This window comes from Heterocephalus glaber, unplaced genomic scaffold (genome assembly GCF_053883595.1).
Source record: "Heterocephalus glaber isolate CG9 unplaced genomic scaffold, H.glaber_assembly_v1.0 deba00000621, whole genome shotgun sequence".
Taxonomy (NCBI): Eukaryota; Metazoa; Chordata; class Mammalia; order Rodentia; family Bathyergidae; genus Heterocephalus; species Heterocephalus glaber.
Window position 1 is genome coordinate 28,629,443 of NW_028258153.1, and position 19,078 is coordinate 28,648,520.

General features: G+C 50.7%; 1 protein-coding gene and 1 long non-coding RNA gene across 6 annotated transcripts in view; one reads left to right on the forward strand and one right to left on the reverse strand.

The window, feature by feature from the left end:
- LOC110350518 (uncharacterized) overlaps nucleotides 1-5,411 on the reverse strand; it is a 33,881-nt gene extending 28,470 nt beyond the window's left edge. Inside the window, exon 1 of the long non-coding RNA XR_002397124.2 lies at nucleotides 5,107-5,411. This is a non-coding gene — a long non-coding RNA (uncharacterized LOC110350518). The remainder of the gene's footprint in view (nucleotides 1-5,106) is intronic.
- Tbxas1 (thromboxane A synthase 1) overlaps nucleotides 1-19,078 on the forward strand; it is a 212,159-nt gene that overhangs the window by 190,208 nt on the left and 2,873 nt on the right. For 4 of the 5 annotated variants that reach the window (XM_087205913.1, XM_087205914.1, XM_004851274.3 and 1 more), the window contains 2 exons: nucleotides 12,521-12,612; nucleotides 17,977-18,114. In XM_087205913.1, coding sequence (XP_087062039.1) covers nucleotides 12,521-12,612; nucleotides 17,977-18,114 — 230 coding nt within the window. Of the gene's footprint in view, nucleotides 1-12,520; nucleotides 12,613-13,639; nucleotides 13,724-17,976; nucleotides 18,115-19,078 lie in introns of all 5 variants that reach the window. The other variant, XM_087205915.1, reaches the window with a different exon arrangement.

A 19,078-nucleotide genomic window follows, 5' to 3' on the forward strand; every position in this document is an offset into this window, starting at 1 on the left:
CCAAATAACCACAGACTGGTGCTTAATCAATAGGCACTTATGTCTCTCAGTTCTGGAGGCCAGGAAGGGCAAGGCAGACTCAGGTCCTGGTAAAAGCTTGCTTCCTGCACGGCTGATGGCCACCTTCTCACTGTGTCACCTAGCCTTTCCTAGTGCTGTCCCAGAGAAGAGACAAACGGAGCAAGAAAGAAAGCACACTGTCTCTTGCCCACGACTGGGACCCACCCTCATGTCCCCTGTAATCCTGCCCCCTGATACCATCACCACGGGGGTGAGGGGAGACTCCAACACCCAGCTCTAAGGGAGGAGACACCGACACTCGGCCTGTCCCACACTGTATCCAAAATTCACATTCACTAGCTATCCTGTGTTTTACTTGGCAAGCCTGTGAGCAAAGCCCCCATGACTGGGGCATACTGAAGGACTGACCCACGACACAGAGTAGGAAGAAGCGCAAAGCCGCCTGGCTCAAGTTCACCTCCTGCTCCCAGAAGTCTTCTTAGAATTTCACACAGTGACCCGAAAAGCAAAGCGTGCTCCACAATTTCTCATGATTTGAACACTGAAAACACTATCTGGCTATGTGTCCCTTAGATATTTTTTCCTTATTCCTGGTCCCTCTAGTGCAGCAGAACAGAAAGCACAGTGCTGGTCCCATGTCCAGAGGCCTGGTCTAGCATTGCTTCTGCCTCTGATTTGCTGTGTGGTTTGGGCAGTCACTTAGCCTCTCTGGGCTGTGGCTCCTCATGCACAGCCTGACGGGGCTGTGCTCCTGGAGCCTCTGTCTCTGCTCTTTCCTTTTTACTGTCGCATGACTGATCACCAGTGCCAGCAGGAGCACTGGTCCAACTCTTTCTCCTAAGCTGGCCTCAGGAATGTACCTCTCTTCTTGGCAATCTTTGCAGTCTGGGACCAGACACCTTTTAGGCCTCTGGACATCATGCTTGGGCAAACATGATCTTCCTTTTTTATTATTTCTTTTTTCCACTTTGAGCCCAACTCTCCCCACTGATCTCCTGAGCTGTGAGAAAGGACTGAGTCGGCAATAGGGAATCGAAGCTGAGCTGGAAAAAAAATCCTGCTACAATAAATTGCATCAGAGTGGAGATTCCTTTCCAACCAGAATATCCTGAGCCCAGACAATGGCTCATTTACTTCAAGCTATATTCAAAACAAAAGAATTCCAGGCCAACAAAAGGATTTCCCCAGGTCCTTGGAGTTGATTGCAAAGGGATTTAAGTGCTATTTGATGACAGATTCCAGGGATGCAGGAGGGAGATAAACCTAAGATGGTCTCCAGGAAAGGCTGTGACCTCCTGTGGGCTTATCCTCCAATGACAGCGTGAGACAGAAGCACCCCAGGCCCTGCCTAGGACATTTGGGTAAATATTTGGGCGGCGCTGGCTGCCACTGCAATAGTGACAGAGCTGGGACCAGAGGAAATGGCCCCTGCCTCCTGGGCCCTGCGAGGATCCACTTTTATAAACATCCAGGCAGGCAGACACGAAAGGCTCCAGGGCTTTGCAAACACATTTCATATTCCACAGTCAGTGGAGTCCCGGCTGGGTCCTAGAACGGGTGGCAGAGGAGGCAGGAAACAGAGGGCGGGGAGGGGTCTGGAGCCAGCTTCTAAATTTAACATGCAGTGGCTTTTAGGCAAGTAGATAAAAAATAAATTCCAGTGCTCAAAGCTCTTATCTTTGTTTACCATTTCCCCAAACAGTGAGTGAGCTGCACTGTGACTCTAGGCTGTGTTATCAAGGAGATATGCGCAGGAAGGAGGGCTGGACATGGGGCGGGCCAGAGGCTAGCAGAGCGAGTTGACCGCTGCCCACCTTCCCATGACATTTGCTCGGTCTGGTAGAGTGACCAGGCTCCCCTGAGGTCACCAGGCTGCCCCAGGGTGGATGGGAGTGACTGTGATACATCAGACCAATCCAGAGCCAGAAGGCACCTTAGGGTCACCTGCGTCACATCTCCTCTGATGCGGGTCTGTTCACATCCTTCAGTGACCTTTGCAGATGCTTTGTCACCAGTTTTGAAAATCCCTGATGGGCAGGGGCTCGGCCTTGCAGGGCTAAGTTGTAGCTGCTTGGAAATCCTCCCTGGGATTGAGTCATGGTCTTTCCTGGTCTCCACCATCACCTGACCCCACCCTCAGTGGGGACATGGAGTTCCACAGCCTTTTTTCCTTTTGGTACAGGGTATCGAACTCAGGACCTTGTGCTTGTGAGGCAGATGCAGTGCCACTGAGCTAAAACCCCAGCCCAGCACAGACCTTTCCTCTGCCTGCTGCCTTGAAGACATGCGACTGTGATGAGAGCCACCCTGTCTGCCTGCTCACCTCTGACCCCTGATGCTCTCTCTGGCCTCTCCCCCAGTTGACAGCACACTGGCTTTCCCCATCCTGCATCCCCTGATCCCAAGCAGGAGATGCCCGAGACACTGTCCAGGGTTCCTTACTTTCCCACGGCCCTGCCGTCTTTTTCTGGGCACCACTGAAGGGTCAGTCCTGGACTCGGTGCTTGTCCTTCTTGGCCCTGTCTCCAAGGACTTGGCCACCTCTGTGTGGCTGAGGTCTTCCCACTTCTAGGCAGAAGTCACTGTCCCCCGGGGAAATGACTTCCTTCCCGCTCCTTTAGCCACCCAGGAGTAAAGCCTGGGGACTGCCTTTTCCCCCTTCATGCCTTGAACCTCTTATCCCAAGTGCCTTCCCCTGCCACCTCTTCCTTTGCAGCAATCACTCCAATATCCAGGCTGCATGTGGAATCTCTTAGGGACCTCTGCTAACAATACCCATTCCTTAGCTCAGTCCAGACCGAGCACATCTGAGTGTTCAAGGTGGGCCCGCATCGCCGTGGAGGCTCACTGCCTGGAGCTCACCACATTTACCTGGACTCCTGCAATAACTTCGCAGCCTGCTGACCCATTCCCCAACTTGCTATTCCAACCATTCCACGCATCGTCGTCAGATCACAAAACACGACCATCTTTGCCACATTGCCTCTGCTCCTCGGGACCCTTCAGGGCCTCCATGATATAAATAAATCTCTGAATGAACACTGAGATGATTTCCCAAACACACGATAAGTTCTGTGTGCTCGAGGATCAGATCTTGTCTCTCCTCCACCCCACACACGCTGCTCAGCACTGTGCCTGTGCAGTGAGTAAAAACATTTTCTCTGCAAATTAAGCGCAGTTCACTCCTGCCCCGGTGTAGAGAAATTGCGTGGGAGATGTAAGCGTCATTTACTGAGGGGTTCATGTCTCTAAGCGTCAAACACAGTCACCTGTGAATGGCCTGTGCTAGTGCAGACAGCCGCAGATAATTCAAGGACTTGAATCTATTTGATGCCTGAATGCATATTTGCTTATAAGAGCTTGCGTCTGATAACTGGGACAATTTTTTAAAATTAGGTTATTAGATGTGTCTTATTTGTTCCTACCCCACACTATAGGAATAAATAACTCCACTCTCAAAATAATACCATTTCTTTCTCTCAAACTTTTCCTGGAACAGAGATAATGGTTAGATTTCAGAATATTAGAGGGGGTAGGGAGCCCGCAGAGTAAATAGAACTAGGTGTCAACACACTGCTTTCTAATTGACTCAACTCAGTTCTAGACAGCACGGACAATCAGTTTGTAAACTGGAATATCTACTAAAGCTGAGCATAGACATCTCTAATGACCTAGCAACTCCACTCCGAGATACATACCCAGAAGAAACCTGTGCCTATGGTCCCCAAAACCATAGTTGAGAATATTCCCAGTAGCCCAACCCAGTGATACACGCCTATAATCCTAGCTACTAGGGAGGCTGAGGCAGGAGGATGGAAAGTTCAAAGCCAGCCTGGGTCACATGGAGACCCTGTGTCCTAGTCATTTTCTCATCACTAGTGTACAATACCCAACACCCACAAATTAAAAGAGGGAGGTTCATTTGGGCTCGTGGGTTTTAGGGTTTTCAGTCTAGTTGGCCACCTCTAGGGCAGCAGTGGCATGGTGGAAGGGCCTGGGTAGAGGAAAGCCGCCCATATCACAGTGCCGAGGAAGCAGAGAAAAGGGAGGACCCAGCTTTTCCCACCAGGGCCCCTCCTAACAGCCACTCAGCTACTGAACTCATCAGTGGGTGAATCCACTGATGAGTACAGCGCCCCATGATCCAATCGCCTTCTGAAAGCTCCACTTCTGAGCCCATGAGCCTTATGGGGGACACATTACCCATTTAAATCATAACACCTGTTGCAAAAAAAGAAAAAAAAAGAGTAAGAGAAACTAGGGCACGATGCCACGTGCCTATAATCCCAGCACTCCGGGAGACTGAGGCAGGAGGATTACAATTTGGAGTCCAGCATGGGTAATTTCCCAAGACCCTGTCACAAAAATAAAAATGGGCTGGGGATGTGGCTAAGTGCAAGGGCCTTGGGTTCAATCCCCAGTACTGCAGAGAAGGGAGGGAGGGAGGAAAAGAGAACAAGTAGGAAAAGAAGGGAAGGAAGGAAGGAAGGGCGGGAGGGAGGGAGAGAATGCTCCTATCAGCTTTCCTAGAAAAGGCCCCAAACTAGAAGCAACTGTTGCCATTTGAAAAGATGACTGCATCGCTCCATGCTAGTAGCAGTCACACATGCGCACCACAGCTGAACACACTGCAACAACCACAACTCTGCACAGCACGGATGGTTCTCACACAGTGTGGACCGAAGGAAGGCAGACAAGGACAGGGAGTCCACTGATGCAAAGCACAAGGGAGAAGGCCAAAGTCATCTCTGTTTCAAGTCGGGCTGTGATAGGAAAAGACCCAGGGATGCCTCGGAGCTCTGTGTCTTTGTCCGGCTACTGGCACACGGCAGGTGCTTTCTTTGTGCAAACTCCTGAGCCCCACACTTGTTTGTGCTGTAAGTTTCTGGACACCTGCTACTGCTCCATAACATAGACAAGCGGAAAGAAAAGAAGAAAGAAAGAGGCTGGAGAGAAGGAAGGGAGGCCTGGGGAGCAGGAATCACGGAAAAGGCTTGGACTCTGCAGACCATGGACAAGCTATTTGACCTCTGAACATCTGAGACTTATTTTCACTTATAAAAGAGACCCCAAAAGTTACCCTACCTCCTTCGAGGTGTGGCTGGGGGACCAAATGGTACAGTAGATGCACAAGGTGAAGTCCTATTGCGATTACAGAAGCCTGAACACAGGAACCACGCAGAGGGCCAGCACAATCCATGGAGCGCAACCCACGTCCTTGGGAGTTCGCATGTGCGTGGAGGCGGTTGCTTTATGAGCTTCCTTACATAGCCTGCCTAATCCCTCCATGGCCAGGAGCACCTGGGATAATCCCTGTTTGTGTGTGGGTTCTCTTTTCTTTTAAAGTAGATATAAATAGATGCTTTGTACACTCTTGTTTTTCTAAAGTACAGAAGTTTTTCTAAGTCTAAATCTGCCCAATTTTTAAACTAGCATGTAGGACTTTCTGAGCATTACGAGGGAAGCCAGAGATGTTGATAGAAGATTCCTCCCCCTGCCCTCAATTGGCTCCTCACGCCAAGCCTGCAATAGCTCCCCGGACCACATGGATCTCACACAACACAGCTAAGGAATCTCAAAAGCAAACTGTCCCAGCCAAGAGGACCTCGGGGTGCCAGGCTGGGGAATGGGCCAGTGAGAAGGCCAGACCCTGCTTCAGGGTTCGCCCTGAGAGCTCAGGGCTCGCCTTGGTCATGCGCTGCCAGGGCAGGGGCTTTGCTGCCCTGTTTGGGCAAAGCCAGGGTCACTGCGTTTTCCAAGTTTCAATATTAGGGGCTGCGGTTCCCTGGAGTGTGAGAGTGCATGATCTTCCTTCTGCATGTGGCTGAACTGCCCCACCTGCCCCTTGCTGAAGAGACTTCCAGTTCCCTGCTGCAAGGCTGGCAGGGATGGGGAGCCCCTATAAATGCTACTTGCTGCTGCTGCAGCTACTGCTTTGGAGGAGCAATACTGCAGCCACCCGCATTTCTAAGTCCTTTTGCAAAATAGGGAAATGTTAAGTTTTCTATTAAGTCTTTGGTTATCTAGGAAAAATGTTTATGAAAGCAATGACATTTTTACTTTTTCTCATCTGTACTCCAGATCATATCTACACACATGCCCCATGTGTGGTACTGTGTGTGCACTCGTGCGTCTAGCTTTTAGTGAAAATGATGCACAGATTCTAATCATAGAAAAGCAAGATTAATAGGAGAAGGTGATATTTTTCCTACTTACAAGGCTTTATCAATAGATTTCCCATAGAGTTCCCTAACCATCAGGTTTGTCTATTGCATTTCAACACTGGTTTACAGATCTCACGCTATATAATACAAAACTAGGAGACTGAGAACTTCAGAAATAAAGTATAAGTTCCTGCCCATTGAGGATCAAATAGAAATGAATGTCTCTCTGAAAACTAAGGAACTCTGGTTTAGAATGTAAACCACAAGGCTAAGATTACACTTTTTTATTTTTACTTTTCCTAATATTTTATTTCCAACTTTCTAAAAGCACAGTTGTTTTTGTTTTTTGGGTACCAGGGATCCAACTCAGGACCTCGCACTTGCAAGGCAGGTGCATTGCCACTGAGCTAAATCCCCAGCCTGCCAGAGTTATTATTTTATAGAATAAGTCCCAACTGAAATAAATTTGATAGGACTTTAGACTTGCTTTCTTCCTAACACATCCTTGTAGAATTAGATTTTTTTTCTGGCACTAGAGATTGAACCCAGGATCTTTGCACAGAGCTACACCCCCAGGTCTTTTTATTTTTTGAGACAGGGTCTTAGTTGCCCAGGCAGACCTTGAATTTGTGATCCTCCTGCCTCAGCCTCCCTTCAAGCTGGGTTTATAGGCACGCACCACCGCACCCAGCTCTTTGCAGAGTGGTTTAAGACAAAGAACAGAACATCTCATGAGAAAGGGAGCTCCTGCTGCTGAATGTGTCCAAAAAGAACCATCACTGCCTGTCAGGACGCTATACCTTCATGGTCTCCTTTTCCCTACCCTTCAGGGGAGCGGCCACCATTATTAACAGTTGTCCTGACAACCCGGCCCATGGTCCAGATGATGGCTGATCCATCCTGACTGAACCCTGCCTCTGCCTCCCTGGCAGGACCAAGAGCAGTGCCGGGGTAGACACAGGACAGCAAACAGCCCGGAGCTCTAGGATCTGGCTGGCTGCAAACGCTGCTTCTACTTAAACACACAGAGTTAGCCCAGTCCCTTTTCTTCCAGAGACAGGATCAGGATCAGGATCAGGATCAGGATCAGGATCGATCTCTCTCTCTCTCTCATACTGGAGATACAGAATCAGGTTAAAAGCTGGGGAGCAGGGGGCTCGTGTGTCCCTTTGACATAGAGCCCCAAATGACTGGGGTGCCTTGGCTTTAGTCACTCAGACACGGACACGAGCAATTAGTTCCACAGGATTCATCTGTCTCCCACCCTCCATGGTACTTCTCCAGGTAAACAACTTAACCTAGGTGTTTTACTTTTCCCTGCAGTGTGTTAGCACACTTGCATGCCCTCTTCCTCCTCAGTGCTCACCGAGGAGGCCAGTTAGGCCTCATTCTTCCCATCTGATCTCCACAAGCTATATCCTCTGCTCTTTATGTGTTTATTTTTTTGAGACAGGGTCTCACTAAGTTGCCAAACTAGAACTTGCAATCCTCCTGCTTCAGCCTCCCTGACAGTCCTAGGATTACAGACATGCACCACCATGCCCTGTGAGAACAGGCGTTTTCTTCACTAAGCTTCCCTTCCTTTCCCCTGTTCATTCACAATAATTTCTGCCCCTCTCCCTCAGTTTTTGCTAGAGTTTCTAGTTGCCAAAGAAAACCATGTAGCACACTGATTACCTTTTCAGTTCCCGTTCCTGGCAGCCCCCTCTGTGCACTACACCCTTCTGGGTGGCCTCCTAGTGTTCTCAAACAGCAGCCCAAGAAGTCCCCCACCCCAAAGGATGCCTTCCGGTCCCCTGGGCCTGGCAAACTGGGGCTCAGGTCACAGTGTCATGTCTCACTGGGCCAGCCTGACAGAACCAGTCTTCTTTCCACACACCTCTGAGTTCCTGCATAAGCTACTCTAGTCATTGTCATTATTTATATTTTTATTGAGTTTTTCTTTTACCGTGGAAAATCTTCAGAGACATAAATTAGAAGGCTACTTCAGTGAATCCTGAGTGCTGCATACTTATCATCCACTGCAATTAGAATCACCTATGGCTGCCCCAGCTTCACTACTTCCCATCCTTTCTCCACTTCCTTTTTCTTCTTCTTTTTTTAATCCCAGACATTACATGTTGTCTGTAAATATTTCAGTATACTGCTCTCAAAAATGAGAACTCTTCTAAAACATGGCCACAATGCTACCATGCCCCTAAAACCAAAACGGGTCCTAAATCCTTAAAAGCATCAACTATGGCGTCGGGTTCAAAGATCCCTACCAACGGGATACTTGTTTTACACTGGTTTGCTCGAACCAGCATCCACCCGCTTTTCACCACTGGCTCCCAGCGTGGCCATGGGTCTCTCCTCGGGCTTGCAGCTCCCGAATGTCCGGATGAGGTTCCCTGCTCTGTCCTCCCTATCGCCCACATCTCATTAGCAGCCTGCTAGGTGGGGCGCCCGTCCCCTCCCTGGCACAGTGCCTTGGGGCAGTGCTCACGACCTGCTCAAGTCCCGGAAAGGCAAGACCGGCCCAGGAGCCGCTCCACTCCCGCGGGTTCCCTCGCACTTTACACAGCAGGCCCAGTGATGTCGTGCTTGGCTCCCTGGTGAGAAAATAACTTAGAGGACGTTCTTTAGGGGGGACTCTGGCCTGCAAGTTTCCTCCCTGTCTCGTGCTTTCTCACCTTCAGCAAGAAGAACGCGGACACCAGGGTTTCCAAGGTCCGCGGGCCTGAGGAGCCCACATTTGCCATGCGTTTGCTGCCCCCTGCTGGCGCCTCGCTCAGGAGCCCTGCGGCCGAGGCCCTGCAGAGCCCACAGAGACCCCTGTGTCTCGCCTGGGTGAGACGGCGCTTGGGGGACCCAGGCTTCAAAAGAGGCCCAGTGCCCCATGTCCCTCAGGCCAAGCATCACGTCCCTGGGGAGCAGGGCCCAGGCGTCCGTGTGGATGGGAAGCGGCCCTGTCCAGAGAAGCCGAGCCAAACATGGGGAAGGAATGAAGGCAGACTGATTTTGTAACACAGAATTCCCTTAGCCCACCTTAACTAGTTTTCTTTCTTTGACCAATCCTGGCAGCTTACAACCAACCATACCATGTGAGTTGGCAAACCAATGTCATTTACCCATTAGGCTCCCAGATTCAATTTCTTTTCTTTCTGAGAAGTTCTCTGTTCTCTATTGTCATGTATGCAGCTGCCTCCTCCTTCCATCATCTGTCCTTCTTTTTCTTCTGTTCTCTTTTCTTTCATATTCTCTTTTTTAGGAGCTGGAGTTGGGCCCAAGGCCTTTGTGCTGAGCCCTTTTTAAATTTTTGAGACAGGGTTTCACTAAATTGCTAAATTGCATAGGCTGGGCTTGAATGTACAATCTTCCTGCCTCAGCCTCCCAGAGTGCTGGGGTTACAGGGGTGCACTACCACACCCAGCTACTTTGCAGCTACTTTCACATTCTTGCACTTATTAAGATTTTTTTGAAAAAGACTTGTGTGGTTGGAGAATTCAGAATATCACTAACAGTGGCCCCAAGTGAGAACTCACTGGAAGGTACCCGTGCCAGGTACACATGGCCAACAGGAGCCAGAGCTCGAGGAGACACCAGGAAGTCTGTCTTTCTCACGTCTCATTTGTCTTCTCTTTCTCAAGCCAACTGATGTTTCCCGCACATTACTCCTCAAGGCAGAAGGCGGTCACAGACAGCTCGTGTTAATGCACTGGAGAAAAGCTCCTTTGCTTTCTCCCAATATGAATCCCCAGACCGGTGCCTTGGCCACCCGACCTTGGTGCATGCGGCTGACTGTGTCACTTGTGAGGCCCAAGTGCAGATGTGGGTCCCTTTGCTCCAAAAAGTTGACCTAGGTGCCTGCTCTTCCCACAGCCTCCTTCCGCCACAGCAGGTGCGACCTCCAGGGACCTTCACCTCTCTGTGCTGCCACACTCACTCACTCAGGTGTGGGGAGCAGCTTGATCTTGCCACATACACCCTGCTCTGCCAGCCTGGGGCGGGACAGCAGCCGTGCCCCCTCCAAGAGGCTGCAGTCTTCGGCCCCGTCCGACCTCTGTGCCTGTGTCCAGGCCCCTGGTGGCGGGGAGGGCATGATGGTCACAGGGCAGGACAGGAAGGGGCCATCCACGCCCAGTGCCATTTCCTGCTCTCCTCAGAGACACAAAGAGGACACTATTAGGACTCTCAAGCACAGGGCCCTGCTCCCTGCTGTGTGTGCCTGAGTGGCCTGACAGCCTGAGATGGAGGCGGCAGTGTGGGGCCAGCTGAGAACCTTAGGAAGAATAGTTCCCGAAGTGGAGATGGGAAGGTGTAGGGAAAACCAAGCAATCATTGCTATTTTTATTGCACAGTGCAAATGCTCCCTTTGCCTTCTAAATCCGTGAACATGCGCAGATGTGGGTTAAATCACACATATCTCTGCAACTTCACCCACAGAACCATTAATGGCTGCATCCCACTGAATGGCTGTGCCACTGTAGGTTAGGAAAACACTTACCCTGGACATCAAGACCATGTGTTGGCTGGGCGTGGCAACAAATGTCAGTAATCACAGCACTGTGGAAGGCTGAGGCAGGAGGATTGTGAGTTCAAGTCCAGCCTGGGCAGCTTAGCATCTTACCAAGATCTTGTTTCAAAACACAAGTAAGCAGGGCTGGGGATTTAGTTCAGTGGTTCTGCCACTTGCCTTGAAAGCCCAAGATCCTAAGTTTGATCTCTGGTATCCCCCCCAAAACCCAAGTAAATAAATAAACAAATTCCACTGTCACTGTCCTCTTCCGGCCCTCTTCAGCATTCCTTTTCTTTTCTTCTTTTCCTTTTCTTCCTTTCCTTTCCTTTCCTTTCTTTTCCTTTCCTTTCCTTTCTTTCCTATTCCTTTTCCCAATATTGGGAATTGGACCCTAGGCCTTCACATGGCCCTTTTGATTTTTATTTTGAAAGAAGGTCTAACTTGCTAAATTGTCCAGGTTGGGCTCAAACTTGCATCCTCCCTCAGCCTCCCAGCTGACAGTATTGCCACTGCCCTAGGGAGCTCACTTGGAGACCACCGTCTTAGATCCCCAGCCCAATGAGCATATGGTGCCTCTGGGGTTGGGAGTGGCTCCCCTTCAGATGCAGGGGGTCCCCTGGGGAGCAAAGGGGACAAAAGAATGCCATCCCCCAGACAGGATTTGTGCTCAATTGATGTTACTTAATTGAAAAGAGCATGGCTATCACCTAACTGGAAGATGACTCTTGCCACCTCTGCAGGAAGCAGAACAGCTGGGGAAGGAGCTTCCTTGTAGAAGCTGCCAGTGAAGAGTCAGCTTCCGGTAACCCTGCCCAAGACACCCACCTCCTGGTTACAATTCACTTCAAGTCTGGTCTGCATCATCTGCACCCCTAAAATCTAACCAGTGTTTGCCAAACTTCCCCAATCTGTGTGAAGAAAGGAATCTCATTTTGCTTTGCATTTTTCGTCTTGACAACTTGTACTTCTCCTGTGTTTTGCCTGTTCATGCCCTTTGACAGCTTCTCTAAGAAGCTGTCAGGCTGGGGATTTAGCTCAGTGGTGCCGCCACCTGCCTTGCAAGTGAAAGGACCTGAGTTCCATCCCTGGTACCAGAGAAAAAAAATTCGCCTAATAAGTTGTCTTTGTAGCCCAGGCTGGCCTTGAACAGCAATCCTCCTGCCTCAGCCTCCCAAATGCTGGGATTACAGGCGGGCAGCACCATTCCTGGCTTCCTTACTGATTTAAAAGAGCTCTTTGGTCTTTTACTACTCATTCTTTTTAGATGTTGCAGATTCTCTTGTTTTCTTTGCTATTTCACTGCTTGTCTTTTTTTTTTGAGACAGGATCTCACTATGTAGTTCAGGCTGGCCTTGAACTCATTCATGGCAATCCTCCTGCCTCTGCCTATAGAGTGCTGGGATTACAAGCGTGTGCCACCATGCCCAGCTGGACTTTTAACTTTATGAGGTATGGATTGCTACCCATGTGATGGCCTGGCTGAGCCTCAGTTTCCTCATGTAAGCCATGAAAGGATGAAGCGAGGTACTGGATGTGCAGTACTTAGCCCCATCCTCAGCTCTCACCAACATGGCCAGCACTGTGGTCTTAGAAACAAGCTTCCCTCGGTGACACTCAGAGACCCCCAGTCCAGGGCTGTGCCTACTCATCTTCAATAGCATGAAGCGCTTCAGAACACGTGGGGTGCTGATCCAACAAAATCTGGGTGGTATCTGTCTTCTTGTGGTTTCCAAGCAAATGTTTGCTAAAGTTGGACGGAGATGCCAAAGTTCCTGAGAAAGTGCTATGAGACTCTGGCTAACAGGACCTCCATCTTCTGTCCCAAACCCTGCCCTAGGTGGCCCCTGACTACTGCAGCCTGCAGGAAGGCCTGCCCTACCTGGACATGGTGATCGCAGAGACCCTGCGGATGTACCCGCCGGCTTTCAGGTATGCCTGCTGCCTCGCCCCACCCGTATCCTGGGTGCTTTGAGCATCTCGGTTTGGGGGCCTTGTGGTCACGTCTGCTGCCATCTGCATTATCCACATGGTCCTGGAGGGTGGGCACCAGGCACAATGCCCAGATGTCTGGACCTGAGGAGGCTTCTGACTGGGCTCAGGACTTGGCCTGGCTGCTCAGTTCCCGGCAAAAAGGGCTATGCTGAAAAGTCATTCTCCAGTGGAAGGAAAATACATAAAACCAGTCTAAGGACACATGACTTCCTGGACCTCACCTCAGTCATACATTTATCCCATAAGCTGGACATGGTAGGACATGTCTGTATTCCCAGCTAAGCTACTCGGAAGCCTGAGGCAGGAGGATCACAAGATAGAGCCCAGCCTGGACAACTTAGTGAGGCCCTGTCTCAAAATACGAAATAAAAGGGCTTGGGTTGTTAGTTGCTTGGTGGTAGAGCATGGGCTTAGCATGCATGAACCCTGGGTTCGATCCCCAGTAATGAAGAAAACAGAATTCATTCATGAGGCCCCACGTAGGAGACACACTGAGGAATAAATAAAACCAGTGTGGAAAGGCATATCAACATACATGCTGCGGCCGAGTCTCCTCCCGGGGACCTGCTGTCAGCAGCTGGGGTGCAGCCACTGTCTGGGGTCAGGGTGCCCTTGGTCTCACTTGGGGACAGAGCAAGAGCTGGAGCATGGGGATGGAGCGGGTTCATCTTCCTTCCTAAAGTCACACACAGGGCCAGGCTCCTTGCAGACCCGGGAAAATCCAGAGAGAGCCGCCAAGGCAGCCTGGGAGGCCAGGATGTCTGGCCTGCTGAGCCTGCAGGGGATGCGGAGCATGCTGGGGACTTGGGGGGGTGCAGGACTGGCAGGGTGGACACACTGCCCTCTGCACAGCTGCCCCTGGGCTTTGAGCCAGGAGCAAGAGCCACCCAGCTTCATGGCCAAGGCCAGCATGGAGGAGGGGTGGTGAGCACTGCGGGCTCCAGGGCATTTTTCATCACATCAGCCTGTGGCTTCCCTCACCAGGCTGCAGAAGGGACAGAAGCAAGGCCAGAAATCTGCCAGCCAAAGGGTTTGGGGATGTAGGAAAGTCTTTTTCTTTTTCTTTCTTTTTCTCTTTTTCTTTCTTCTTTCTTTCTCTTTTTCTTTCTTTCCTTCTTTCTTGCTTTCTTCCTTTCTTCCTTTCTCTTTTTTTTCCCTCTCTTTTCTTCCTTCCTTCCCTCTCTTTCCTTTCTTTCCTCTCTCCATCCCTCCCTTTTCTTTCTCTTCTCTCAGGAAAACCTGTTACCCCTCCAAAGCAACGAATCTTGCTTCAATAACCAAAGACTCTGCAGGACAGGCATGGGAAGTGGTCCAGCCTAGAGGAGGCCTGGCTGTGAGGAAGGACAAGGCCTACTTTCCAGCTGCAGGGGCCCTGCCTGCAGGTCCATGCTAACCCCAGCAAGATGAGAAGGTGGGGTGCAGGGCACAGCCTCGCTGGACCCTTCCCCACCCATGACCCACAGGTCAGCTGCTGTTTGCAGCCAGGTCTGACAGGGACCCTGGCCTCCTGTGGCTCCTGACCACTATAGGGAGGCTCAGAGCAGAGCTGAGACTGACGGGGGCCCAAGGTCCCCCACAATCTCTCTCCTGAGCAGGAACGAGGTATGTCATTAGTCGAATAATTGTATTTCCTGTAAGAGTTAGGGAGGCTTAATACTATAACTGAAAAGGCAACATACAATTATTTAAAATATTATAGTAATTATTTACATTGTCAAAACAAGACACCGATATTTAAAAAACCAAAACAAACCCTAAATAACACAGAAGGAGCCAAAGGAAAAGGCCCCCCAGCTCACTGTCTTGGTTTCATAGCCAGAAGGAGAAGATGGTAGAGGCAAGCACTAAGTATTCTTTTGGAAATGCTATGTTCACATGCAAACCTATGTAATCTACTTTTTAAAAATAAAACAAGCCGGACATGGTGGCACATGCCTGTAATCCCAGCACTCTGGGAGGCTGGGCAGGAGGACTGCAACGTCAAGCCCAGCCTGGGTAATTCAGTACTCAGTGTGATCCTGTATCAGAATGAAAAAGGGCAGGGGCTATAGCTTAATGTGAAAACTCTGGATTTAATTCCCAAGTCCCCATCCATGCCCCCCCCCAAAAAAGAAGTATTTCCTAAGATGAGGTGGGTGAGGAGGTGGGCTGTTTCCTTTCTGAGGCAGCGGGTGTGGACTTGGGAAAGAAGCAGCCATAGACCACCACAGTCCCAGAAGTGGCTGGGAGGAGGGTGAGGGAATGAGGGCCTGTGACAGACAAGCTGGGGCCATTCCTCTGCCCTTATCCTAGCCGGGTTCACTTCAACCTTAAAATTCCTAACAGACTATGAACAGCACCCTTGGGACCTTGTGCTCAGCATCAAAAATCCAAAGGCCTCCATTTTTGTCTCCCAGTGTTGTTTCTAGAAGGTTGACCCTAGGTCTGAAGGGTGTGTGGAACAGGGACTCAGAAGGGGGCCAGGCAAGTACACTGTAGGTGTGGATTCAGTTCCCAGAGTCCTGGAAGGAAGTGATGCAAGTGGGCAGAGTCTCACCACACAGGTCAGGTACTGGCAGGATCAGGTAGACCAGGGTCGCAATGGTGGTCATGAAGGTTGAACTCGTCTATCTCACCTCAGGAGAGCTGGCTGTTGTCCTGAGAAGAGAACTGTTTACCTAGATAAATTAGTTTGCTTTAATTTTCTAGAACAAACAATGGAATTATTTCTTGGATTATTGCCTTAGCCTCCTGTGCACAAATTTTCTGGAGACGGCCTGAAGTCACTTGGGTGGGGCAACTATAGAACTGCACCTGGCCCTTAGGGCCAGCTCTGGTCCGCAGCCAGCAAGGGAAGATTTGGGAACTGTGTGGTGCCTTCAAGTTACAGAAACAGAGTTGGCCCCCATGTTCTTGAGGAACGGAGCCCAAATGGGCCATCACGGACAGGCCACAGAGGAGGCCCAGGCTTGGGAACCGGAAGGAGCTTAGAAGTCGTCAGCTGGCTGTGATCTCACCAGCCACTGATGTAGCTTAGCATCATGCATGAGTGGCCCCCAACATGGCCAACCTGCTCCCGGCCTTAATCTAAACACTGGCTGGATGTGGTGACACATGCCTATAATCCTAGCACTCTGGGAGGCCGAGGCAGGAGGATTTCAAGTTCAAGCCCAGCCTGGGCAATATAGCAAGAGCCTGTCTCAAAATAAAATTTAATTTAATTTAATCTTAAAAGGCTAGACATGTAGCTGAGTGCAAAGGTCCTGGGACCACTCCCCAGTGCTGAAAACAAAAATACCCCATCACTGGTTGTCTCACTTTCATCATTGCTGGGACAAAATACTCGACACCCAGAAGTCAAAAGGGGAAAGGTTTATTTAGCTCACAATTTGTAGAGGTGTCAGTCCATAGTCCCCTGGCTCCAAGGCAGGCAACATGGCACAGGGGCACTGCAGAGAAGACACAGTCCAGGGAAAGGCCGGTAGGGAGCAGCGTGGAGCAGAAGCAGCAGCAGCAGCCTGTCTTTCCCTTTTACCCTAAACAGCCTCAAAATCTTTTGAGTGGTGCCACCCACACCAGGGTGGGGCTTCTGTCCTCAGTTAATCCACTCAGCCATACCTGGAACCATGCTAACTGCATGGTGGACTAATTTAGTACCACACACCCTTAATCCCAGTACCACAGGCTCTAGATCCAGCCAGCTCCAAAAAGCCCCACCTATGAGCACATGAGGCTTTGGGGGACGTCTAGATCCAAGTCATACACTGGTCCTGAACTACCTCTCACCATGATCCCAAATCACTCCCAGGCTGCCTGGTTTCTGATCTCCACTTTGTCTCCTATGTATGGCTTCTTGTCACATCAGCCACTGCACGTGACTCAACGACAGGCTTCTCCAGCCACAAACTCCACCTTTGTCCCTGCTAGAGCCACATAGCCCTAGGCATGTGGGACTCCTGAGCCTCATCCTAATGAGTCAGGTGTGCCAGAGAGACCACTCAGGTCCATGTGAGGAGACGGGGTTGGAAAAGAGGAAATGAGAATCTAAATCAAAGAGGTGGTAGGGAAACTGGCGAGATGGCCCACTGAGGAAGCCAGAGGTAAAAGTGTAGAGGGAAGAGCCAGGGTTCAGAGAACAGTGGAGAAGAGGGTGGACGAGGGGCACTTCCGGTCCTGCTGGAGAGTCCCTGGGGAGAGGTGACCTGTGGCTGGAAAGAGGAGCCAGGGGCTGGGGTAGGATCAGGTGGGAGTGGAAGCCAGGAGTGTGGGAACATCTCTGTGGAACGCGAATGGGGGCAGGTGCAGAGGAGCCTGGCAGGGAAGGGAAGGAGGGAGCCTCAGACACAGGAGGAAAACCAAGCAAATAATGTCACTAACAATCAAGGAAAGCACCCAGGGTGGTAGGGAGCAAATGTAATCCCAGCTACTCAGAAGGCTGAGGAAGGAGGATTGAAAGTTCAAGACCAGCCTGGGTCACTCGGCAAGACCCTGTCTCAAAAAATAAAAAGGGCTGGGGTTATAACTCAGAGATAGAGGGTTTCCCTAGCAGGTGCAGAGCCTCTGAGTTTGCTTCCTGGTACCAGAAAAAAAAATCAAGGAAAAAGACTCTGTGTGAGTACGAGAGAGGGAGAGAGGGAGAGGGCAAGAGAGAACAAACAAAAGAATGGAACAAACCAGAGAGAGAGAGAGAGAGAGAGAGAGAGGGAGAGGGAGAGAACAAAAGAGAAAACCTTAACAGTAGGTAAAGTTGAATAAGTAATATACAGGTAATCCTATTCTTACTCTTCAGTTTATCTAAAAGTTCAAAATTATTTCCAAAGGAAAAAACTAAATAAAAAACAGCCCAAAGCAAAAAAAAGACAGGTAGCACAAAAGGACCAAGCAAGACAAACACTGAAGACTGACCATTGGATAGGCCCTCGGGTGTTCTTGGTGGCCTGGCATGAGCACTGTCCACGGCAGGGAGGGGACAGAAGCGCTGTGCGGGACTGGACAGTGAAGTTGGGGGAGAGTGGGCAGAGGGTGGGTGGGTAGACAAGGAGCAGCAGGGAGAAGCCCCAACCCCAGTGGAAATCAGCACTCGGAGGCTCGTGTGTGCCTGGATGCCGGGCACAAGACGGTGGACAAAGGCATGTAGGAGACCCAGACTGGATGGAGGCTGCAGGGCAGTAGAGGTTCATGGGGTGAGCACTTGGTCACCATCTGGGGTGCCCTGGGAAGAAGCTGGCCCTCCTGTCCCTGCCTCATTCCATGCCCCACCTTGGGTCCACGGTCCCCTGCAGCCCCCACCTATCCACACCCGGCCACTGTCTGTCCCCACAGGTTCACACGGGAGGCAGCACGGGACTGCGAGGTGCTGGGGCAGCGCATCCCCGCCGGCGCTGTGCTGGAGGTGGCCGTGGGCGCCCTGCACCATGACCCTGAGCTCTGGCCGTGTCCTGAGACCTTTGACCCTGAAAGGTGAGCACTGCCCATTCAGTGGGACCCAAAGGATGTGAGCTATGGGACCGGACCTTGCTGTGGAGGCACAAGCAGCCCCAGCAGGCAGAGGTCAGGGGCAACTCAGATGGATGTTCCCAGAGCATCGCTCTGACAGAAGAAACTGTACCAATTTTTTAACCCCAGGATTGAACCTACAGATTTTCAGCAGCAATGCACACAAAAAACAATGTCAGAAGACATTCACTCAATCCAGAACATAGGATGCTGGACTGTATTTTGAGTGTGTACTGGAAAGCAACAAATAGGCATTTCAATAGAGTTAGTTGATCATTAAAAGCAAAATTTCCCCACAAGCCTAAATTCCTGAGACCCTGAAGACCTGGTGTGGATTTGATCCACTAATTCATTTCTAGCCTCTGTGATCTAGAATGTCTCCACCCTGGCTCCTAGTCAGGGTTGACCCCTCCTTTGTGATCTGGCCAGGCAGCTTTGTCCCCACCTTTAATGGTTGCACCTGAACCCAGCCCAACTCACTGGGTTCCCATGGGCACTGGGGCTCAGATAAAGACATTTCCCACTGCTCAGCAGCTCCTGGAAATAAAACCCAAGGGCCAGAAGCAGTTGCTGCAGGGCTCCCAACAATACACTGAAGTCCAGGGGTGCTAAGAAGTTGTCGCCTAGTGCCACTGTCACAGAGCATGCATGGTGAGAGCTGCTGTCAGGCAATAGATTTTGCAAGGACAAGGAAGGGGCTCCAGCATGCCCGAGTTCAAGCTTCTATCTAGGACTTTGCCAGCATGGGTGGAGACAGGCACAGACACTGGAGGAGGGCTCCGAGGAGGGGTGGCCATGGAGGAAGGCGGTGGGTGATGCTGATGGGGACGGTGTGGCCGAGGGTCAGGTCTAGGCTGTGCTTCTCAAGCCCAGGGGTTTGGGCCGCCTCCTGGGTTTCACTAAGGCTCAGACTTTGGGCTCTGAGGAC